Source organism: Centropristis striata, chromosome 16 (genome assembly GCF_030273125.1).
Source record: "Centropristis striata isolate RG_2023a ecotype Rhode Island chromosome 16, C.striata_1.0, whole genome shotgun sequence".
Classification (NCBI taxonomy): domain Eukaryota; kingdom Metazoa; phylum Chordata; class Actinopteri; order Perciformes; family Serranidae; genus Centropristis; species Centropristis striata.
The window spans coordinates 30,030,326-30,055,746 of record NC_081532.1 but is presented as its reverse complement, the minus strand read 5'-3'; the positions used below and the strand labels follow the sequence as shown (position 1 = coordinate 30,055,746).

The 25,421-nt window shown below is 41.2% G+C and overlaps 1 protein-coding gene across 6 annotated transcripts; it reads right to left on the bottom strand.

Annotated features, from left to right (window-relative positions):
• Positions 1-1,835: 1,835 nt before the first annotated feature.
• On the bottom strand, positions 1,836-25,023 carry ktn1 (kinectin 1). Of its 6 annotated transcripts, none has more exons than XM_059353244.1 (36): positions 24,872-25,023; positions 19,351-20,060; positions 19,087-19,251; positions 18,845-18,961; positions 18,606-18,736; positions 18,367-18,471; positions 17,686-17,826; positions 17,467-17,573; positions 17,154-17,298; positions 15,377-15,473; positions 15,072-15,256; positions 14,829-14,918; positions 14,699-14,736; positions 14,502-14,592; positions 14,172-14,240; positions 14,037-14,074; positions 13,828-13,918; positions 13,613-13,681; positions 13,479-13,516; positions 11,746-11,836; positions 11,521-11,633; positions 11,334-11,430; positions 11,012-11,052; positions 10,433-10,523; positions 9,597-9,683; positions 7,682-7,771; positions 7,476-7,562; positions 7,295-7,384; positions 7,120-7,212; positions 6,934-7,002; positions 6,734-6,817; positions 6,210-6,293; positions 3,362-3,445; positions 3,177-3,272; positions 2,955-3,065; positions 1,836-2,861 (listed from the first exon to the last, which is right to left on the bottom strand). In XM_059353244.1, the coding sequence occupies exons 2-36, from the start codon at positions 20,057-20,059 to the stop codon at positions 2,832-2,834; spliced, it is 3,864 nt and encodes a 1,287-aa protein (XP_059209227.1). In that variant the 5' UTR covers position 20,060; positions 24,872-25,023; the 3' UTR covers positions 1,836-2,831. The 6 variants fall into 6 exon arrangements, with proteins under 6 accessions (XP_059209227.1, XP_059209226.1, XP_059209225.1 ...); XM_059353243.1 differs by lacking the exon at positions 24,872-25,023 and adding an exon at positions 24,006-24,198 and having other exon boundaries at positions 18,845-18,958; XM_059353242.1 differs by lacking the exon at positions 24,872-25,023 and adding an exon at positions 24,006-24,185 and having other exon boundaries at positions 11,012-11,049.
• Between the last annotated feature and the right edge of the window lie 398 nt (positions 25,024-25,421).

Sequence of the window (25,421 nt, the reverse complement as noted above, 5' to 3'; positions counted from 1 at the left end):
CCTATTAACTTCCTCACTGCTATTTGCCAGGCTTAACACGTCAGACTCTCTATGGAAGTCATGAGGCTAGCTGTAAGTCTGACTAACTGTAACCTCAGGCAGATTTATTGCTGGTTTTTCCCTAAATTTAAACTTTTGTCTTTTACCCACAGGATGGCAGGCTTTGAAAGAACTATGTGACACATTTTACAGGACACAAGTGACAGAACTGTGACACATCATTATACATTTGTCAGTTTTAACGATCATTATACAATGAAATTTACTGCAAACAGCTCATTTTATTTAGAGGGATTAAGACATTTAAACCCATTACTGTATATACGAAGTGTTGGGAAAAAGTATTCAGATCCCTTACTTTAGTAAAAGTACTAATACCACACTGTGAAATTACTCTACTACAAGTAAAAGTCCTTTCAAAACTTTTCGAAGGAGTACAAAAATATCAGCATCAAAATGTATTTAAAGTATCAAAAGTAAAAGTAGTCATTGTGCAGAATGAACCCCATTCAGATTGTTTTATATTATTACATTATTTTTATTGATGCATTTATGTAAGCATCATTATAATTTCCTCAAGATAGGGCTAATTTTAACTACTTAATATACTGTTATGAGGTTTAATTTGAAAAAATAACATCACTTTAAATGTATCACAATTTTCATGTAAAAATAACTAAAGCTGTCAGCTAAATGTAGTGGAGTAAAAAGTACAATATTTACCTTAAAATGTAGTGGAGTAGAAGTATAAAGTTAGATACAATGGAAATACTCAAGTAAAGTACAGGTACCTCAAAATTTTACTTAAGTACAGTACTTGAGTAAATGTACTTAGTAACATTCCACCACTGTATATAAGTAAACAGCATTGTTAACAGGGAACGGTGTGTATAACAGCAGCCTCCAGCTGCAAACTGTGAAAGGCACTCCCTGTTATCCAGTTCATGACGAGCCTGTTGAGGATACAGTGATGCCTGTTTCGTCGCGAGGTTTCCATGAAGTTAAAAGCCAGATCTCCAATCAGCTGACTGCAGCATGACAGTGTGGGAGAATGTGAGGAATGTGCTGATCCCATGTTGCTCGCACCCCTGACCTGACCACCCCACCCCCCCAGCCAGCACAACAGTCCTGTTGTTTTAAAGGGCTTTTAACATGCGAAAGATGAGAGCAAGAGCTTTTCTCCCCAGATACCTAAAACCCTGTCGAACAAAACCTATATTTTTTCTTTCTATAAAAATAGAAAGCTGGTACTAGTGAAGATAAATTTAACACATAAAAACACCCAGCCGTTGCACATCTGGGTTTACAATACACTTTCACGCTCCGCCATGAACAGCATCAACAAGTGACCACAACAGTGTTTTCCCCTCTGGCATTACAGCCGAGTCAGATGTTGTCATTGGTAAGCTTTTGCTTATTTCAGCTACCAGTTGAATTATTTTACATCTTTTTACTGATGGAGAATATTTTGAAGGAGCTAAGAAAACAGTCTGCTGTTCTGAGGGATTATACAGCACATAACCATCACAGGAAAACTGGTCACACCCCAAATGTTCCACAATTTAGGCTGCAGTGAGTCACCTTCCCTCCTGTTACACAAGCCACTTACCTGAAATAACACCACTATATGACAAACACGTTTATCATGTACAAGAATTATACCTGCCGGGAAAAGCTTCATGAGCAGAAGCTTCGTCATTTCTCTGTGCACAGTCAGGCTTTTCAAGGCTATGTATCAAATCAGTTTAAAATGTCAACCAAGGCTGCATGCTGCCCCACAGTGGTACGGAGAAAGAAGTGCAGCGGGAGACAAAGATGCAACACAGGACGCTGGACAGATTTATCAAGCATCCCTTTTATTAACATCGCCTGTTACAAAAAGAACAAAATCTTCAGTGTTAATGAACTTAGCAACAATATAGCGAGTGTTGATTACAGATGATATGGGACGCTTATTCCTAGAGTAGTTGCAGTAGGATTAAAAACCTCTACACTGTTGACCTGGCCTTCTCTTCCCACTGCCAGGGTCACAGACTCCCTTCTCTCTGGAGCTGCAGTACAGACTTGACTACAATATGTCCATGCATCTCCATAGTTACAGTCACGTAGTGACCCTTCTGATATGCTGAGACCCCTTTTGATCTCCCTTCTCCCACCCAAAACTGAGCCAAGGTATGCATGGAGTGAATTCATGAATGCACAATGAGACACAGTTTGTGATAGTTTTCTGGTCAGGAGGCAAACAGATCAACAACATGGTGTATTCAGCAGGTCCTAACTGGTACATTTAAACAATACATATCTTTAAGTTAAGAAAAAAGAACTGGAAACCCAAAGTTTGCTTCATTAAGTTGGAAATTTGTATCACTGCCCTCTCTTGACAAATAACAACAAAAACTACTGTAGTATTCAAAAGGATTTCATTGAAAAATACAGGTGTTTTAAACAGAGGAATGGTTGCCACGCAGTTTAAATTATGCTGGATGCCATTTTTAAGTTTAGAATAAAAATTAACTGGCGATGCTGCTGAAAAAGAGGAATGTGGTGGGAGTGGAGTAGTGTGTTTTGGTACAGTGTCTGGAGTGTTTGGAGTTAACAGTAACCTCTTCCTGCTCCCATAATGGCCAACAGTCAGACTGGGAGTGGTTTGCCAGGGCCTCGGCCAGAGTCAGTTGGAGGCTGCCTACAGTACAGGTGAGGTGACGGAGGTTGGGGAGGGGGGTGGCTAGGCGTGACAGTATGGTGTGACGGTGGTAGTGATGAGACCGAAGGTCAAAGGTGGTCTCTGTAGTGCAGTCAGGGTGGCTGCGTGGGGGTCTGTCCTCCTCCAACTATACCTTGGGCAAATCTTTGTCAGCCTCCTGGAGAAAAGCACAAATGGAGAATGTTCAGACTCTTAGATGTGGAAAGACGAGGATACTATAGTGTGTTTTATCAAGCTGAACAGGCCTTACCCCTTCCTGTCTCTTGGTGAGTTGCCGGCTGACATCTTGTAGCAGCTGCTGCAGTTCTCTGACTGTTTGGTTCAGCCCTGCAGTCATTTTCTCCTTTCTGTCAATCTCTTCCTGTCGGAAACAGGTGGCTCCTTTAAAACTCATTGTAACCACATAATCACCATACATGCAAAGTCATACACCGCAATGTGTTACAAAACCAATACTGCTCCTGGCGCTTACTCTCTGTGACGACAGACTGCTATTCTCTATCAGGTCGTCAGCGTTGTCCGTCACTTTTGAGAGCTCCCCTTGGATTAGATCAAGAGACTGCTGGGCCTGTATTAAGGATCAAAATGCTCCACTTGTTAACAACATGGAGTTTGACCCACATCAGCATTGTAATCAAATATTAACCGTGTTCTTACCGTATACAGGTCACCAGCCACCTTTTGCCTCTCGTTCTCTTCCGTCTCCAACTTGGACAGAGTCTCAGTGAGCCGAGTTTTCAGCTGAAATCAAGACACACAATTAGCACACTGTCAACAGCACATTATAGCTTACAGTCACAGCTGTGAGCCTCATTTATAATTAAGCATTGCGTGAACAGAAGGAGCATTTATTCAGTGCAAAGAGTGCTTACATTGAAGGCGTACATAAAAAAAGCTCAACATTTGCAGAGATTTAACCGTTTTTGCTTTTTTTTCTTCTTAGGCTATGTTCAAAACCCAAAATGGTGCTCTGGAAAAAAAGTGCAAGGGGCTGTGTTGGTGTGGGCGTGTTGCTACAGGTACTGGTGAGGAGATGAATCACCATCAGGGAAGTCCAGTTTGAGTAACACATTCAAGGCTTATCAGAAGCCATATTACTGTACAGTTGATGCTACAATATAACAGGATTTTACAACCCTGGAAAGTTACCATCGCTGCAGTCATTTTGATTGCAAGATAAAACACTTTCATGACGTCATTCACCTTACAAAGTCACCTAACCGGAATATGCCAATAAACCAACCGATAGGACAACTAGCTATTGCAACAAAAGTTTTATCCTGTGCCATTTTTATGGTTGTTGATGTCCTCATTATAAATAATCAAGAGGCTACGTTTTTGATGGTGCTATTGATGGTCTGAATTTAGCCAGTATAGTAAAAAAAAATTATTGGTTTCTATCATTTCACAATGACTACAGAAAGGCATCCAGTGACATTATGACAAGACAAAGACCACAAGATGAACAGACAGACATACAGACAGACCGACAGGGTTTGTGAGAAGGCTGTTCAAGGTGAGGAGTAAAATAACAGCAGCAGACAAAACGGAGCATATTTTTGGGTGCTGTAGAAGGAATAAAAGTTGACTAGTAGGCCATTTGTTAGATGTCTGACATAGCAAAGAGAGATAAAGTGGAGTGCCAGTGCAGAGAACAGAGTGTTAGTCTTTTAAGTATCACCCATCAACTAGTTGTTATGAATCCCACTCCTTTTCTTGGCAAAGCCGGCCCTGCGTAGCATTCAAGTGCTGGAAATGACAAGGTGTCCATGATCTCAATGGGTACCAGTACCAGATTGTTCAGGTCCTTTCCCCTGATTAATGGGCTAACTTAGTTAATCAAGGTCAATGCCTAACCTTAACCAATCAGGCCGTGACGTAGCACAGGTCTTGCCAAGCAAAGGAGTAGAATTTATAATCAGGCCCGATAGACTGTATATAAAGCTGGACAAGGCGTCTCCCCTTCCTGACACTGTACAAAATTACAAAACATCCCAGATATGGCCCCTGCCATCTTGCTCCGGTGACGTAATTTGTAGCCAGTCTGGGATGGAGCTGCAGCATCCAGGTTCTGCCTATACACCCGCCTGACTCAATCACAGCTGGCTATCAAAAGGTCACATAGCATCAAATAACTACTGAAAAGCCAATTTGTTGACATTTATTAACACTTGAACCTAAATCAATGTGATAACTAAAAACGACAGACCATTTTTTAAGAAAAATGCATTTGACGTTTTTGTTTGGCCCACGTTCCATCCACTGACATGGAGGGGGCGGAGTTAATGACCTATAGCAGGGGGCAATCTGGATGTATTGGCTTCTCTTTTCTAGTCTTGTTGTACATCTTTATACACAGTCTTTATCATCACTATGTACAGTCATGGAAAAAAATATTAGACCATTGTTTTCTTCAATTTCTTGTTCATTTTAATGCCTGGTACAACTAAAGGTACATTTTAAAGCTGACATCTAGCCATTTTCCATGGTTTTCTTGATAATAACCAAAATCGTTAAAGAGAACCATGGAAAATGTCTAGATATCAGCTCTTAAATTAAACTCTTAAGCTATTTTTTTGTTATCATTATATTTGTCCAAACAAATGTACCTTTAGTTGTACCAGGCATGAACAATAAATGAACAATAAATTGAAGAAAACAAGGGTGGTCTAATCATTTTTTGCATGACTGCATGAGGACAAGTCATCATTTTCAACCTCAGATTTTTGCTACTTTGTGAAGTCGAGAAAATGTTCTGAGTAAGTACATTCACTGAGGTTGATGGATGATGACTCACACTTGCGGAAGATGGAGAACCCCGTCCAGTCAGTTTAAAGCCACTGCTGAGTGTATGGGGCCAGAATTGTTGCAGAACTGTTTGCAAATGTGTGTTGAGGGCTGCGTGTCTTTATCTCGGTCTATGTAGTCATGGAAAAAAGTACTGGAACCTTGTTTTCTTCAATTTCTTGTTCATTTTAATGTCTGGTACAACTAAAGGTTTATTTGTTTGGACAAATATAATGACAAAATAGCTCATAAGAGTTTGATTTAAGAGCTGATATCTAGCCATTTTCCATGGTTTTCTTGATAATGATTATTTGTGGATTATTGGTAATTATCATATTTGTCCAAACAAAATTAAAGAAATTAACGAAAACAATGGTCTAATATTTTTTTCCATGACTGTTTGTATAATCACATTTGTAAATGTGTAAAAGAATCTCTAAATAAGTACTCAGATTAGTGAATGTGCAAATCTGCAAATGTGTACTTAATATCCATGTGTGTTTTATCAGATTTGTCAATGTGTAAAATAAAGAACACAAGAGTTCTTAAGAGATTCTTTACACATTCATAAATATGATCGTGCACACATGGACTAGTATGTAGCTACACAACTCTCCACACACATTTGTAAATAGTTCTGCTACAATAATGGCCCCATATAAGTGCAATAAGGGATGAGTTTTAAAGGAGCTCTAGCTACAGGGTGAGCACCGCTTACCAAATTTAGCTCCTCATTCTGTCTGATAGCCTCTGTATATGAGCCATCAAGCCTGGTCTGCAATTCAGTCAACAGATCTTTGAGCTGAAATTAAGTTTGAGATGATGTGTTTAATGGTAGTCTATGAGAGTCGGTCCAGGAGAGAACTACTAACACACAGTCTACGCAGTGATACGAGCTGATCAGACCATAAGACATCTATGAACAGGGAATGCTCTCACTATTTAGCACATGATCCTGTTGTGCCCGACTGTAAAAGCAGTCTATTAAGTTAGTCTGGTAAGTGGTGTAACAAGGTTGTTGCTACAACTGTCTATGTGAAAAGTCTGTTTTCAGTTCAACAGTATTTAATATCTGTGTTGTGTGGATATAATTTGCCCCAAATAAACAGGATGTCACAGAAACATAAAAACATGCCGTGAACACCAAAGGGACGCAACAGATCTCATGCTTTTACAACAGGAGGGGGAACACTGTGACATGACTGAGGATCACAAGGGGGAAGGGGTTATGCTTCTTCTCACCTCTCTGACCTCCGTTACATAGGTGGCGCTCTCACGCTCCGCCCTCTCCAACTCAGACTCCAAATGCTGCTTTTCTCTTCTAAGCTATGGAGCATAACAGAGGTTCAGAGATACTTGTGAGGGAGGCAAGCAAGTTAAAATAGAATGTTTGAACTACAATACGATATGTTTTAGTTTGAGATGCATGCTTCAAGACTGACATTTTCCAACTCGGCTCCATCAGTTAGTCTCTCGATCTCTTGCTCCAGAGCTGTGACTTTCTGGCTCATCTATAGGAAGAAACAGAAGAATGATGAGATTGAATGAGCATGTCGTGCAATCACGCATCACATCAGTGAGAAGGTATTCAATCTGGGAGTTTTTACCTGCTGAACCTGAACACATACCTCTCTGAGCTCTCCCTGCGATAGCTCCAGTTTCACCCTCCAGCGAGACTCCTCCTGCTCCACGCTGTTCTGGAGGCGCTGCAGGATGCCCTCCTGTGGACACAGCAAGAATGACAGCTCAGTTTGGAAAAAGACACCCCAATTGGAAGCACAAATGTTAAAAACCTCATCTCACCGTCTCTGCCAACACCTTCTTGTACGTCTCACAGTCTTTCTGTAGAATCCTTTGGGCATCCTCAGCTTCTTTCAGCTTCTCAGCCAGTTCCTAGTGAGTGAGAGAGAAATATTTGTTGCTGAAAATACCTTCTTATTTTACGAGGGAAAGATATTCAAATCTACATTTCCACTTCATTTACCACAGAGTCCCCTGATGCAGGGGTGGATTGTGCAGCTGAACTTTCAGCTACTGCCCCCTCGAATCTGTGGAGCCACTCCTGATGGTTCTGGTAGAAAGAGGAGAGGAAGAGTAAAGAGAAACATCAGGGCACAGGAGGAGAAGTGTAAGAGAGAAAGACGCTTACACACAATTTGCGTGGAGGTAAAAATCCATTATTACACATACCTGCTCACTGGGCAGAGGCACATGGGGCAGAAGTCTGTGCAGAACATCTCGACACTCAGCCTGACACATAGCCAGCGCTGTCTGGTTCTCCTGTGAGGTGAAAGGAGCAAAGAGGGAAAAAAGAGCAGAGGACATTGAGCACAGACTGTTCAACAGTTCAGTCATATCAAAAAACAAGGTCCAGTGGTCATCAGAGCAGAAATGACCACCACCTTTGCTTCTTCCCCATTCTACTCTCCATGATGTTGTTTTAAACCATCAACAAGTCATCCAGTGAGCAGCTCCAATCAATGTCACAGGAATGATTCACTCAACATAATCTCAAATTGTAATTCTAGAGCATTAGGATAAACGCTGTCTCACTCCTACTTCCAATTACCCTCAGAAAACATCAGCATCTTTCTACAGGCCACACCTACACCAAGTGTCAGCAAACTCGGATTCAGAGCACATCACATGCTTCAGCCCTCCTGCAACCACAAATACATCAATCTGCTCTCATGAAATTGTATAAAGTACCTTGAAACTCTTCAATAAATGAAAAGGTAGCTATCAGTCCTCCCACAATAGGCTAGCATCATGCACTGTCACTCTGAGGCCTGAAGGGAGAACGTATGCCAAGCACTAGCCAGCTGGCACTCTAACCACTATTCACATTAACACACCGTGTCACCAGGCAGCTCGGAGACGAGTGTATAGAGTTGAATACAACCAGCGTGCACTGACAGTACACAACAGCTGCCAAGGAACTCCCTGGCTCAGCTCTGAGAAGGTGCTTTCTACTGTACTCAGATGGCAGAAGAGCAGCTGCTGTGCTGACGGTTCAGCATGTCCCCTTCCCTAATGTAGGGGGAGGAGGGCAAAAATATATGTTCACCGAAGCTGTTAATAGACCAGCTAACTGGTAGCCCAATCTGTCTACATGAAGGGATCTGCAGCTACAAGAACTATACTGTAGATTTTGCTTTACATTTATTCAACCATATTTTCCCAGTCGTGACCGTGGAGCATTGAGAAACATGAGGTCACTGTTGCATATACAATAAATGATTTGAAATAGGGATGCACGATATATATCAGGCTAATTGTGTATGTTATCATGCATTATTCTGGTGATTAAATTACAGTGGATAAATAGAACCAGTAATGAAAAGCAAAGTAGCAAGTATTTAACTTGAATTCTTATGTGAAATGCTCTGAAAAAGTCAGACTTTTTGTAATGGTAATGTCAGTTAGATTTGGTTAGAGTCACAGCAATAAATAATCCATATTAGCTGACTATATCTTAGCCTTTCTTACCCTCAGGTGTACACAAACTTTTTTTAAATACAAAATGTTATCAACAATTATCTGTATTGTCGTAAACCATCCATATTGTGCATCTCTAGTTTTTCATGATTGTACTTCCTTTAAAGAATTTACAGTATTCAAATTGATGTAATTAAACAGATTTTCATTGACTGATTAACTGGTGATATTGACAGTACGGATGTCACAAAGCAGAATGAGAAATACATGCTAGAAATGAGACACATGACAGACAGGAAGCAGCAAAAAATGATTACCATGAATCTCAAATCTAATGACATCTAGTGAAACAATTTCTAAGTTACTGCACACTCATTTCCAAGCATCAGCCTGAGAAATAGATCTGCTAAATAAACCAATGTTTGTTAAGTTAATTAAGTCTGAGAATCAGCAACAGCTCAACACAAAGCCAATTGAAAACTTGAGGCCAAACGACAGAGCGGAGGGGCGAGAGTGAGGTAAATGAGTATGCAGCCTTGTTATGGAAGATGGCGAAAAAAAAAAAATCTCATTGAGTCAATTATGGCAACAAAAAAAACAGCATTTTGTCGGGGGGGATGCATCAGATTGGAACTAGAGTGAAGGAGACTGATGGGGGGTGTCGAACCTTGACAGCTTTGCTGAGTTTCCCTTGAAGTATGGACTCGGTGGCTGACAGAGCTTCCATTGCACTCCAGTTTTTCTCCCGAAGCTCCTGTTTTGGTCAGTTCCAGAGATACTACTTTCAGTTCACCCTCAGGAAAAATGCATTCAGACTGGCAGAGTAACAGAACAAACCGAATGCATTTCTCATTTTAAAATTTGCTACACTCTGCTTTTCACCCGTGCTCCAAACGCTAAAAATAAAGTATGAGCACATAGCCTCGAGAGTCCCAGTCTCACACCTCGTGTGGGTAAGAGCAACATGCACAGTACGCAAGATATGCATTGGAACAATATTCTGTTAGTATTTTCTATTCAAATCAAGGCAATAATGTCTGGAGATATATATCAATATGCTTTTTAATTTAAATATGACTCTCTTGGAAATAAAAGGTAGGCGAGTTTCTAACGCTCTGAATCACCCACAAGCACAGACAAGCTTGCTGAAACAGTCATGGCCAATGGCGAGCATAACAAGAGTAGGCTGGAAGCCCTGTTATGCAACGCTCAGCTTAAGCAATCCAAATCAAAATAGACATCTGTACTGATGTGTACAATCATGTTGAGAACACAGCCTTAGCTAAAGAAAGCTTTCCTTTTGGTTTAAAAAGAACAAAAAAGCAAAACAAGTGAGACTAAGTGGCAGTGGAGAACAAGAAGTATGGATGTATGCAGTGTGCAACTCCAGTGTGAGGGGAGCGTTTCGGGGTACCACACAGGGGGAGGGGGGGATGATATCTGGCAGGGCTAGAGCAGTTACGGGTTGTTATATAGCTCAGGTCATCGCTGGAGGAAACCTACGTTGTTCTTCTTCCTATGAAGCTCCAGGGAGTCCCTCAGCTCAGCCAGCTCACCCTGCAGATCTGAGACCTGCTTCTCCTTTTCTGACAACCTGATAGAAAACAACAGAACAGATAACTCATTATGAATAATTATGCAATTACAGGGCGTTTAAAATGAAAACGCATGTGCATAATGTGTATTATCATACAGTACAGGCTAAAAGTTTGGACACACCCATCTCATTCAATGCGTTTTTCTTTATTTTCATGACTATTTACATTGTAGATTCTCACTCAAGGCATCAAAACTATGAATGAACACATATGGAATTATGTACTTAACAAAAAAAGTGTGAAATAACTGAAAACATGTCTTGTATTTTAGATTCCTCAAAGTAACCACCCTTTGCTTACTAGAATATAAGACATGTTTTCAGTTATTTCACACTTTTTTGTTAAGTACATAATTCCACATGTGTTCATTAATAGTTTTGATGAATTTACAATGTCAATAGTCATGAAAATAAAGGAAAAACATTGAATGAGAAGGTGTGTCCAAACTTTTGGCCTGTACTGTATGTGATGAGACATTACTCACGCTGTAAGAAGCTCTGTGCTTGGTGCTGCTGTGTGGGACTGCTGTTTAAGGAGGGGGGGGGGGGGGGGGGGGGGGGGGGGGGGGGGGGAGACAATTAAAACTAGGACTGAATGAAAATTTTATTCTTATAATAGTCATAATAAAAAGATGAAAATATAACAACAATTCCCACATGAACTTGTCTGTTATGAGTCAACAAGGACACTTAATTTGTGCTACTATGCTTACTTGGTAAAAAATCTTTTATAGCTAGATAAATCTTGCAGATTCAAACAAATTCACACCTCTAATTAATGAGCAATTCTTTGAAAAGGTTCCTCACCTGTTGTTGTATCTGCTCCACCTTCTCACCCAGATCCTTGGTCCTAGCCTCCAGCTCAGCCTGCAGCATCTGGATCTCACGGTCCTTTGCTGTTAGTCTGAGGGTCAGAGGTGCTCATCATTAGTCTGATTTGTGACAGCAATGCTGGACAACTGCATGTTAAAGGTTGGGGGGGGGGTTAACTTACTCAGCCTGGAGTTGCTGGAGCTGGGCATCAGAACTGGTCAGCTCTTGTGACGTGTCCTTCTGTCTCCGCTGCTCCATCTCTTCCTGCAGGGCAGCCAACTGCAGCTCCAGACCCTGCAAGATAAAGACTGCTTCAAAGAAGGGCTCAAAGTAGGACAATACAACATGAACAATATCGGGAGAGGTTTTTAAACCAGTTTTTCCATTGATATAGAAAAGCCCACACCTCAACAGTCTTCCCTCTGGTAGAGCTGCTCTCTTGTGCCGTCTGTAGACTCTCCTCCATCGATTTTAGTTTTACATCTTTCTCTTGGATCCTAGAAAAAGGAAAGTGAAACGATGGATCATCAACTGACATCACAAAATCTGCTGATATTTACATATATAATGATATTGCAACACGACATTTAACTTATCGGGCCAGATCCATTAATCAGTTGATCTATCAAAGACATATTGTATGGCCTACATGTTTTCTGCTCTGCATCAATATGAAAACCTTTTTACAGAATATAAAATGCAGGAAGTTATGCTGTGCTTTAGAAATTGAATCATATCGCAATTTATTTTATTTTTATGTATTTTTTATTAAAAAAGGTCAGCAACTGACTGATACAGACCATACAATAGTGATGTTTATTTAACTTTATATTTTGTGGATTCTTTATCTTCTGTTTATTGCTAAAATTGGTTGGCAGCATAATACATTGCATGTATAATAATGTTAAATATTATTCAATCAAGTTATTCATTCATGGAATCCGAGTAGGGGTGAGCGATATGTTCCTAAAATAATATCACAATATTTCAGGGTATTTTTGCAGTAAGGATATTCTTGATGATATAATGAAATACTGAAAAATATATGGAAAATATGATTTTTATGTATAGATAAAAATCATACAACAAAATAAAAATCAACCACAAATCTAAATTGTGGTGTTAAGCACAAATGCCAACAGTTGCCTAACACAAAAAATTTACTCTTCAATGCAAAATGGAAGTATTACAAAATAAATACATTTTACTGCAAATGTCAGTGGTGGAATTTACTCAAATACTGTACTTACATGCGATTTTGAGGTACATCAAATTAATTTGTGTTTTTCCATTTATCTAACTTCATACTTTACTTCACTACATTTTAAAGGCAAATATGGTATTTTTCACTCCACTACATTTAGCTGCCATAATAAGTACTTAAAATTGGCCCTACCTTGGCGACAGTAAAATGCCGTTTACATAAATGCATAATAATCCAACATTATATATAGAATATATAAAACAATCTTAGTGGGTCCATTCTGCACAACAACTACTTTTACTTTTGATACTTTAAGTACTTTAACATTTTGTTGCTGGTACTTTTGGACTTTAACTTAAGAAAGTTTTGAATACAATGAGTTGGCATCACTACGTATGAACGTTGCCATTATTAATTTATTTATCATATAAAAAAAATATACCGGTATTATCATGAGAGATTCAATACGGCACACCCCTACTTACGACTATTGCATAGTCATATCTGTGTAAAGCCAGTGCACAATCCACATAGCAAAAGGTTTTCACTACAACTCAACATTTCACAATATCAGTTGCCATGCTGGGATTCAGTGATTTTTTTCCTCCCTCAAATCATTATCGCTGGGGCTCTATTTAACAATACACAGCATTTCGTGCCAGAGGAGAATTACTATCAGGGGTGCGTTTAGGGAGTGGCCTGGACTGCCAGGAGGAATCAGTTTTGATATGCTTACAGTAGAGTAAGTAGTAGCCTTTGGTTTTATAGCATATAATTATGTCTTGCTTCAGTTGGCAGTTAGCAAAACTGCCACCACTGACTGACTGACGGCTGTTGCGGAAACGAAAGTTAATGTGTGTTGTGGATGGGGTTTGGCAATGTTTTATTACTTTATCATTTTTCCAAAATACCAAAGTCAACTTGATTGATCTTACTGGCTTTGGAGTTCTTCCACTATCGACTCTGAAGATGCCTGTAATTAGGGGAAAAGATAAAATTAAAAGCAATAAATACAGAATGGGGTGGACAGAACACAGCAACTCCTTTTGGTAAAGATTTGATAAGTCACCTGTTCTTCCATCTTTCTCTTTAGGGCCTCAGCTTCTTGTTTTAGTGCCTCATTTTCTTCCCTTAAAGCCTGCAACGGGGAGAGGAATGACTTAAAGATTTTTTTGCCCATTAGGGATTGTGTTTACAAGGCAAGCAGTGAAATGCAGAGTCACGTAAAGCATGCTGATGGGAGTCAAATGTGTGTGACGCAGCACAAGAGAAAAAAACAAACACCTGGAGCTCTTCCTCCTTATTGGCCACCTCGATCAGCCCCTTCTCCAGCAGGTCCTCCACAGTTTTCATGTTGTCTTCCTTCTCCTTGGCACTAGGTAGGAAGCATTGTTTTAACAATGGTCAGTCAGTTATTCATTATGGCTATTAGTTTTAAAACAGAGCAACAAGCCTAACCAGCTGAATTATTCAAAATATGTATTCATACACACCTTTTTTGGAACTGGTCCAAAACCAGTTGGGAGGCAGTCTGCATGGGGAGAGTCAAACAGAGAGGGTGTGTCAGACACACAAACACATAGGGGCCCTTTTTACATTTGTAAAAACACTCAAGGTACATGGCTAACCTGATCAGCAATCTGTGCCTGCAGATTCTGAACCTCTGCTTTCATTGACATGTTTTCATTGTGCAAGGCCTGCAGAGGAAAAGACAGGAAAGAGAGAAAAACTTATCATTATGCCAAAACAATAAAGGCTCTGACAGACATGGCACCCAGAATTCTGTCTTAGGTTTATAAAACCGTGAAATGAATTATATCCGTTTGGCATCTGAAAATACAACATTTGCAAATATGAACCAACATGCCTAGAGGCCGAAAACATGTTCGTCAAATTCCAACTGACTAATGAACCAATGCTATGGAAGCACAAGAAGCTGTATATGAAAGCTGCTATACCTGCATATTAGTTTCTCTGGCGGCGGCACTGCTCCTCTCAGCATTTAGAGAATCCTCCAGACTCTTTCTCTGCAACTCCTTATCAGCCAATCTGAAAAGAACAGGGGAAGAGTGGGGAGAACGCGTGAGAGGCAGCTCCACAGTATCAATTTAGGTGCAGTCACCATGTCTGGAGAAAAGTCAAAATTGTTTCTTACAGCTTCTGTAGCTCCTCAATGTGAGAGACATGGGTGACCTAAATGAGAAGTTAATAATTCTTATTAGCCTACATACATACATACATCTTTTTATTACTAAACATAGGTAAAAAGAGATTGACCCATATACCTGTGAAGAGATCTGGGCCTGCAGGGTCTCATTTTGGACTTGCAGGGTCTCGCTCTGGGCCTGAAGACCTTTGTTTTCATTCATAAGATCCTATTAAACACAGGCTGCATTAGTGTACACAGGTAGTATGTGTTGCTCTGCTTCAGAGAGAAATTCAACACTTTAGAGTACTACAATCTGACCAAAGCAAAAGATGGACTATAAAAACATGATGATTTTGCGTATGATGTTGTGCCGGCTCACCTGAACCCGGGCTTGCATTGAGTCATCAGGCATACTGTGCTGGGACATATCCATGAGCTCCATCACTCTCTGTTCCAGTCGCTCTTTAGAAACCATGGCTTCAGTCAGGCTGCTGTGTAATGTCTGAATCTCCTTGTTCTTGTTGTTCATCTCAGTCTCCACTGCCAGTAGCTGACTATGAAGCTCTGCACCCACACATAAACAGACAAGCAGTTGCTGAATGTATCCTTACAATTCACTTCAATATAGAGAAGAAGAAACAAGGTAAATGATTGAATTTTTTGGTGTAACAATCGTTTTATCACCTTGCTTTGAGCCCTGGAGTTTCTCTCTCTCAGCATTGACATTGTGCAGGAAATTTTGCAGTTCTTCCCAACGTCGCTTAGCATCCTGCAGTTGGGCCTGGAGATGGAGAGATAGATCCAGGTTGATGAACACTTTCTCCCACACATTATAGCGCTGCACCACCAAATCCACCAGGTAAACTAATGGCAGGTTTCCACTGCATTGTACAGCTCGGCTCAACCAGGTCATTTTCTCCTAGGGATGGGCATTTGGAAGAAACCTGCCAACTTGAGCATCTATCACTTTTACGATCATTTAATTAATTAATCGCTGCAAGCGTACATGGGCAAAATAAAAGAGAAATATACAGTACTATGCAAAAGACCGTTTTGATAACGGATGCTTTTTATTTTAAAAGGTCGAAAAGAGACTTCCTGTCGATCGTACAACTAACTCAAGTGAGATTTCATTGTAAAGATAACGTCAAGGAGTTTAATGTTTTATGTTTTAGCCCCGAAGAGGCATGAGGTTAGCTTTCACAATAATCTTGCATATTTAAGTGTGTTTTGTGTTTAACTAAGTTTTGGATAAATTTAAACCTAGTAATTCAGCTAGCGAGGTTCGATACAGTAAGCTAGTTATGCTCAAATTAATAATATTGTATTTGTGTTTTTTTATAATGGTATTGCAACTTTCAGTTTGCAAACTGTAGCTTTATCCAACTTAACTCTCAGCTCATTGACTTATTAACGTACGGCCGCAGAACTGAACGCTTGGACAAGTTTCAGTTCAGTGTTACTGATAAGCAGTCATAGATAAAAATCATTTATTGAATCATCGATAAAACTATTCCCATCCCCATTTCCTCCATTTAATTTTCCACTGCTAATAGTACAAGCAACATTCTCAGGTGCTCACCATAGCGCTGCAGCATGAAACTGCTGTGGCATTAACAGCAACGTGAATCAGTTGATCAGAGAATGCCATTTATCAAAATTTGGGTCAAGTGAATTTAAAACATAGCTGTTGTTAGAGACATTTGTGCAGGGTGGTTTTGTGTCGCACTACTGACAATTCTCTCTGACCAATCAGGGGTCTGTAGTGGTTTAACTCCACCTTCTTTTATCAGCTCAGCTCGCTTTGGGACCTCAAGCAAGGTTGTACTAAAAAAAAAAAAAAGTACCAGGTACTATCAACAACTTTTGCTGTCTCACTGTCAGTATAGTTACTGTAGGGCCAATGACGGAGGTTTGCTTTAAGGCCATCGTGATTCAGCAGTCTCCTTTTCCTCAAGAGTTCACACACAGCTCTGATACTGCCAAAGTTAAGTGAATCAAGTTGAAATTGCAAAGTTGAGACACTTTAATTGATTTTCCTCAGCTGTGCAATAAAGAAAACCAATCTTCGGTCATCAAATCTCAACTCTCAGCCATCAGTCACTTCATCGAGACTCTTCTGTGTTGAACAACTCTTTGATTGTGGTCAATGAAAAGACAGGAAAGGCTGATCAGAGTTTCTCACAGGGGAAAAAAAGTGTTGTTCAAACACAGCACAAAGCCTCAAACATTCCAGCTTCTCAAGCCAACACAATCTTCCCAACCCAGGTTCTATTTCCCACACTGCTCCACAGGACTTCCACTAAAACCTCCACCCATTTCCTTGGTACCGCACCCGCTAACCAGATATGAAGCTGTGCGGCACGGCTCAGGTTTTGTACAGCTCAGTTCATTTTTTGTCGCGGCTGGGGAAACTGAACCACAGGCTAAATAAACAAATTGTGCATCTGGATTAGCGTACCTCCAGCTGGGACACGTTCTGCTTGTAGCTGACCTCCAGTGACTTCCTCTGGTGCTCCTCCTGCTGCAGCTTGCTGTTGTTGTCTGCCAGCTCTTTCATCAGACCGGCATACTCAGAACGCAGCTTGTTCAGCTCGGCTGAATTCCTACCAAGCAACACAAACAAAAATGGCTGATGAGAAAATGGTTGATGGGGAATTATTGCAGGATTTGTTGTTGACAAATCAAACTACAAATAGCTTTTTACTGTAATATTTTACATTATGTGCAAAGCATGAACAGTGGTGTCTAATTTATGGTCGTGTTACACTCACTTGCTCTCCATCTGGTTGGTGGCAGAGCTGACTGCGTCCCTCAGGATGCCGTTCTCCTGCTGCAGCCGAGTGATCTGGCTTTCCAGCTGCTCCCTCACCTGCTGGAACTACACATAAACAAGCAACTTCAGTCTCCAGGCAGCCTTAAGAAGTAAGCCAACAGATCTGGCTCCCCTCACATTTTTCAAATTCCAGATTTTTCGCACAGTATTGAATCACCTTTATCTGCATGGTCTGGATCTCCTGGTAGCTGCCTTGTGCTTTGCCCTGCATGCTGCCCAGTTCTTTCTCCATGGCTGCACGTTGCTCTCTCATCATGGCCTCCACCCGGCCTGTCTTCTGCTTCTCAACCTGAAGCTCCTGAAGCACAGAAGTAAGAGAACATATAAAGCTCCTGGCCAAAACACATGGAATCTCTACACACAAAAAAAAAAGTAAATTTCATGTACTGTATTAACCCATAAGAACCCAGACCCAGTAATCCTTCAAAAGGAAAATGATGGGGGATATGCCATAGACCAAGTGGACCTTATGATATATCTTATTTTTAAATGAATAAACTAGACACCTTTTCTGCTTACAGAAACACAAATTTGCCTTTTTCTTTGCATCTCCACCACATATATCAAAACTGTGACTTTAATAGTGCTGTTAGTCAACATATTCCATTTCAGATTTGTTTTTAAGTAACAAAATAATAATAAATCGAGAACAAATAAATATAAATAACACTGCCTTATTGGACGGCTTCTCAACAAGCTACTGTAGCTGTAGAACACTGAAAAACACACTTATCTACCTGAGAAAACATACATGAACATTACTAGAACATTTAAAATGTTTGTGACACCCATGTCACCGTGGGTTCTTATGGGTTAAGTAAAACATGGTAATTCAGACCTGGCTGAGCTGTTTCACTTTGTCCTTGGCAATGGAAGCCTCCTCCTGCAGAGTTGTGAGAAGTCTCTCACGTTCCTGGGCAGCTGGGTCAGGCCTAGCTGCAGACTGTTGGTGAGACACATAATGTTAAAAAAGAGGGCATAGCAAGTCCAACTACAAATACCAGGGCTCCTGCCAAATCCAAATAGTGTGAAATGTCACAACACCTAATTCAAGTCTATCACTTATTAATCTCTCACTTTGTGCCAGGCATCCAAGGCATTAGGACTCTTCTCCCGGAGGAGAGCCATCACGCTGACAGCCTCGGCCTCTGACAGAGCCAAGCTGGACAGACCGGACAGCAGCTCCTTCAGCTTCACCTCTGTGTTCTCTGTTAAAACACCAGATAAGGGATGCAGTTTAGCACGATATCACATGGCTGAACAGAACAAAATAAGAAAACACTGGATCCAACTTGTTTTGTTTTTTTGCTACATACCTTTGTCTGTCTCATTCTTCTGTTTCTTGCCACTCCCTTTGGATGGTACATCATCGTTATGGCCTGCCTGGTGGTTGGCAGAAGCTGCAGAGTCAGCCAGAACATGGGCTTCATCTACTGAAATTGAGAAAAAAGCTGGTTGATTTTAAGCTGACAAGGCTAGGCTTCGGTTTCAGTGGAAATTCTGATATTAAATGAAATGATAACATAATTTCACAAGTGGGAGCTTGTATCACCATTACCATGCTCAGTCTTCTGCTTCTTTGCAGAGTTCTTCTTCTTGCCACTGGTAGCACTTGGGGTTGCACCATCCAGAACTTTGGTTTCAGCCACAATGGGAGCTTCCTTCTTGACTGGAGCTGGCACCTGCTCAGCCTTAACCTCTGGCTGCTGGTCATCCACTGCAACTTTAACGGGAAATATTCATTAAAAAAGTTACCAATTTCCCTTTTTCTATAAGAAACTATGTCACACACACACTATTAATAGTAGTCCTGGCTACTCACCAGGCTCTGCCTTCTGTTTCTTCTTCTCCTTCTTCTTCCCAGAGATCTGGGGAGGCGTCTGAGCCTGAACAGGAGCCTGAGCGGCTTGGACCTGGACCTGAACCTCAAGCTGGGGAGAGGGTGGGCTGGACTGTTTGCCGGCAGCCAGAGATGGCTCCGTCTTGCGGCTGACCATCTTTGAGCCGTTCACTTCAGGTTCCTCAGAGGAAGGAGCTGCAGCAGCTGCAGCTGCAGCTGCAGCAGCAGCGGCGGCAGCAGCAGCAGCGGCCTTGGCAGCCTTTTTCTCCTTCTTCTTTCTCTCCCTCAGACCAGCAGGAGCTTCAGGTGTCACTGAAACAGGCACATACGGAATAGGTGTTGGTGGAGCAGGATCTGGTGTAGCCACTGGTTCAGGTTCCTCCTCGACCTCCAGAGTGGAGCTGTTGGCACCATCAGCCGCATCAAAATCGCGAAGATCCTCTTCTGACTCTCCTCCACCTCCACCTCCTCCTCCGCTGGCACTCTCCTTCTTCTTGCTCTTCTTCTTTTCATTCTTCTTACGGGTGTCTGGCTTGGATGGTGGTAGCTTGAGATCGCGTTTCTGCCGAGCCAACACCTCATCATAGGACGTTTCCTTCATGAAGAGCCAGAAGAAGAGGAACATGAGGGCGATGACCAGGGAAGGGGCCAGGATAAGCAGGTACTGAGAGTCGTAGATATCCACCGCCATTCTACAGAGAAGGAGAAAGAAAAACTTTTAATTTAGGCCAACTGGCACACAGTCAACACCAACAGTCTGGCATCTGCCAATATTTTTCCACAAACTGAATGTATGACATTATGGTAATTGCTTTCTTTCAACAAAGGTGACTGGCAAAGGAGAAAAACACAACATAGCAGTTCAAAAATCGGATGCATCGGTATTAGGTGAATTTGTGATTTCAGCTTGCTCGTAATATCCAACCATATAAAAGCTCTGCTGTATATTGAAATCAAACAGTAGGTCAACCACTGCTGTCAGCCATGAGAGCTACCCTGCAATGTGTGAACTGGTGCAAATATGAGATATGGGAGGTGGAGGTGTTGGTACATCAGTAGTGTTGAGAGGGTGGGAGTGAGAGGACACTCACTCACACCCTCTCCTCTCTTAGTGATATGATCCAATTAGATAACACTACCTTGGCAGCTGCACAGCTTAACATCCTCTCTACCTTTATATAGATTCATAGACAATAAAGTGTAGGCATTTGAAACACAGCTTGGTAAGAGCCAGACAGAAATCTTGACTCACACTGGTTTAAAAGGGGACCAAATGGGTCAAGAACATCAGAGAGACAACTAGGCTAAAAGGAAGATGGCTCACTGTCTCATTTAGTCACTCCCCTCCTTCAGCCCCCACAAAGACGATGTGGTGGTATTCTAAACTCATATCAGGATGGATTTGCAAGAGGCAAAAATACACCCACATGCAAGTATCACCCGCTGTGGTCTGCTGCAGCTGCAGTTTGACCCCTGCCTGCTTTAAGCCAAGGGAGAGGAGGTTCTTCTTCCTTCACAGGCAAAGGGGTCCTGAGACTTCATCAGTTTAGCATCTGCCAAAGATATTCTTAGGAACTAAGTGTTGTCTCCTCAAGGCTACGCAGTAAGAGTGAACTGGGGTGGAATCAATGCAGATAAAGCAGTAGTAATTTGAGACACATTGTATCTTACTGCTCACCAAAAGTCACTATTAAGCAAACCAACTGTAAGCTTTGCTGTCATTTCTTGGCACAAAATGGTTGCATGGTGACTGTTAAAATGAGGTGGACTGTATGTGAATATCAATTGATGCGGTTACAGTCAAGTAATCTGATAAGTCTAAGACACATTCCAACACTGCCAAAATACATTCAAGCAGGGAGCTTGCAGTTTCTCAGCCTTTTTCTTTTACATATTTTTTTGTTTGATCAAGCTGATAACATCCAAGATGGCAGGTTTGATATGAAAACCATTGGTGGTGGCGCTGCAATTTCATAAGAAGAAAAGTCAATAACAGTTCTAACAATTCTGATAAAATAAATAAAACTCTTTCCAAAAAGTATTGCATCTGGAAAGTACCTCCTACAATCTAACACACAGCAATGCCTTGCGCAAATTTACGCACTTATTACAAAAACAAAAGCACTGTTGTGAAAAGCAGGAAAGAATTTCAGCCCTGTTTGACGACAGCAGCATTGTGGTATCAACAATATAAAGTGGCAACAACAGTGAGCCACCTGAAGTGCAGCACAATCCCATCTGATACCCTGGATCTGTGGCAGTAATACAGCGTAGGAGTCGGTGTCGTAGAGCAGACCTCTTTAGTAATTTGGATTAAGCAGATTACCCCTGATAATACATTTAAGAATAACTTTCCACTGCAGGGCTTCCTGGGGACTGACAGGCTTATCCCTATAGTGTAATGTTGACCCTGATTCACTGCCACCTCGAAAATCTATTATTAAATCTTCGTGACAACATGCACAAAAACATACAAGGCCAATTTTAAGCTTTAATATTCAACATTTCTTATGCTAAAAAAATCAAATAGCTTGTATTTAAGAACCAATCTCCTCCTCTGAGCATAGACTAAAGAGTTATTATATAACATTTGTAAGAGCTTTGACCCTGACAAATACATCCAGCAGGCTTTAATAAGGAATGTTTGTCTTATACATTTCCTCTGTGTTTGTGTTGCATCTGTGTCAAAGAGCAAGCATTCCTCCACACTCCATAGGCTGCAGCTGGAGGCAAACTGTTAGCAGACAAATAGCAGTTGGTTTAAATAGCACTATGGAAACATACCATATATACATATATAAGACTTTACTTGAATTTTTTTATCTGCTGTACAGCTGTTTTACCTGTGACCCTATTAGAAGTGTGTCATATTACAGTGGCAGTATATAAACCACAAACTAAAGCTAAAAAGCAGCATGCCAAGACCAAAAAGCTTCTCAGTGGCTTAAAGAGTATGATTGTCTAAAACCTGGACATGAACCAAGTAGACCAAAGTTTTATAAAATAAAGAGCATAAGTCATAAAGCTACAATCATACCATAGTACATTATGTACTACATTCACACCATGAGTGAACTGGACAACAATGCTAACTTTCAGTGGCTACCAAATCAGGAAATTCATTGTTATGTCACACTCATTGTATGTTCCAGGAAACACCCGTGTAAGACCAAACGAAGCTATTAAATAACTCTTAAAGCAACATGCTTCTTGGCATATTAGGTATGGGTGGAGCAAGGGGTGTACACGTTTGAAGCCTGCTAGCTTTCTTTCAGTCTGAGGCCTCAGAGTGAAAGGTGCATGAGTTTCCTTGTGCAGCCTGAGCCTTGTCCCAGCATCAAAATGAGCCCAGAGGACAAAGCCCTCTCGGGCTGTTGGCTCCCCGGAATCTAGCCACTTGGCTGGCCAGGCCTCCTGATTTGGCAGGCATGGACAGAGAGGGAACTCCTGATAACTATCAAGCCCAAAAAGCTGTGCAGACAGTACTTGAAAACCAGGCCATGCAGCACTCTACACTTGCTAATCTTTAAGACAGCAACAATTCACTAAAAGGCACATCAAAGGTCCAGGAAAGCCCAGAAACTTGGAGCTATTGAAAATAAGTTTCTCTAGTACAAACCAGATCCCCCCCCAAAAAGTGGGATGCCATATACAAATCCAATGGTTTGTAAATTCTTTGAAACCTACATTCAATTGAACAGAGTAAAAAGAAAATATCTTACATTCAAATTGGGAAAGTTGTATTTTGGTAAATATGTACTCATTCTGAATATGATGCATTCCATTTCGCTTTAAAACAGCGTCCAAACTTCTTTGGAATTGGGGTTGTATATCCAGAGCACAAGTGTAATTTACAACAGGAATCAGACCAAGATGATTCTAGCGAGTTTCAGACCAAATTATTTGTTTATAACTGTATAAGTACTGGAAGTGTAAAGTCACTAAACCTGCAATTTATTATAGTGGCTGTGTAACAAATTACATTTTCCACACAAAAAACCCTCTTCAATTACAGAACTTTAATTTAGAACGTTTCAAAGAATGCAGGTAGTTACAAATTATCTAGTTTAAGGTGGCAGTCAACTGCGAGATTTTTCTCTCTGAAAAGTTAAACTGTAAGGATGACAAACTGATAATTTACGATATCAGTCTCCCTGTAGTAAACCTAACAGATAGTAGCAAAGTACACAGCAGGGCTGTCTGATTATAGTGGGAAAACATTAACAAATAAGTATTGTTCCTTTGAAATAGTCTGATCTTCCTGGTCAGGTGTGGTACATATTGAATCAAGTACAACCAATAGCCTAGATAAGCGCTTATCTATAGATAGACCTCCAGGGAATTGACAGAAACGCCAACAAGACAGAACTCACACCATGGCACAAGCTGAGGAATATGTAAATCAACTCCAAGCCAAAGTTTCTCAAAGTGGGGCAAATGGGGGCTTGAAGGGTTCCAAAGATCTCCAAAAAGTTAATTTAGCATTTAAGTTAGTTTAAAAACGAAACTTGGTATATCTTAAAGTAATCAGGACACGGTGTTAAAGCTACAACCATACAACTAGTCACCACATTATTCTACAAGGGTAGTCAACACGTGTGTCGATCATTTTAAATACAGAAATAATGTTACAACACCTCGATTTGTCTTTCATGTCCAGCAAACCTGCTCCAAATTCAACAAGGGCAGTTGACTATAGTTGAGTACCAAATGTCCCAGCATGCTCAGTCACGTCGGCCTTGTGCACAAGATACGTAATGGCAGCTGTTCTTACATCAAGGCTGCGTGTGGATACAGCCTGTAATCACAGAAATAGCATAAATGATCTAGCTATAGCGTTAATCTCCCTTGCTAAGTTAGCCCTGCTAGCTCCCAAGTCACACGATATATATAAATTAACTATGTGAAAGCGAAAGAAGAGGAACGCATGTCGATAAGCTTTCATTTCACCGACATGACTAGCAAAAATTAATGTTTAAAAGGATGTTTGTTTAAAGAGTGGAGGCTTCATAGTGGCCTGGGCATCGCTACGGACAGTTAAAAGAGTTAAACCCACACAGGAAAAGGCTTGTCGCCACTCACTCGGAGTGGCTCGAGCTCAGCATTATGAATGAGCGAGCTAACATCAAAGCTAGCCAACTAACGTGAGCCAGGTACTAACGGAGCCGGCCAATCCAATTATTACACCACAAGAAGTCTTCAGCGGTAAAACTGACCGGCAAACACGTTAGCAGATAACACCCCAAGTTTATTCCCCTTCACAAACACTCAGCCCGCAGGGAGGCGTGGACATCTGCCCCTCCGGGCCTCGTCCTGCCGCTGGTGACCCAGCCTCCCTCTCTCCTCAAGTCTCTGACCCGGTCTGCTGCTTCATTCTTCCGTTCAGGTCCTGAGGGCCGTTCCCAGGCCTGGGTAAAGGGCTTAGCCGCGCTAAGACCGGGACGAGCGGCCTTTTGACAAGAAATAAAGAACATATCGCCGAGAACGGCTAAACACGGCATACCTGTAGCTTTAGTGTGCTGCTCCCTTAGCTGGTGGTGAAATGGCGTTGTTGTGCGTTGACTCCGGCAGACTCCTGACTCCCCAGAGCAGCTCCAGCCACAGACTGTAGCTCCAGCCTGCTTTCTGCTGCGCTATCCGTCACACTATCTGCTGCTTCTGGTTCGCGGGGGCGGGTCATAGACAGGCGGCTGGGGAGCGCTTGTTTTGTGTATCCGCGAACACCGAACATAGCAGTTGTCATGCAGGGTAACAGGAAAGGAGATAACACCGCCTTTTCAAGACAACATTGGTTCATAAATCTTACTAGTCACAAAAGCAAAGAGGGGAGTGGTCATTGCACTTCCCCAAAGTCCATAAAACACGAGTACAAACCACATCCACGGTACAAACAGTACAAAATTATATGGGACTTCCGGTACATGTGTGGTATTAAGTGAACTAATTTTTTTTCCTTTTAAATCTTTTTTATATTTTGACCTAACCACACTTATTTCATTTTATTTTTGTATGGAATAAGGGCAGTTTTTATTTTTGGCTTGAACCATTTTAAA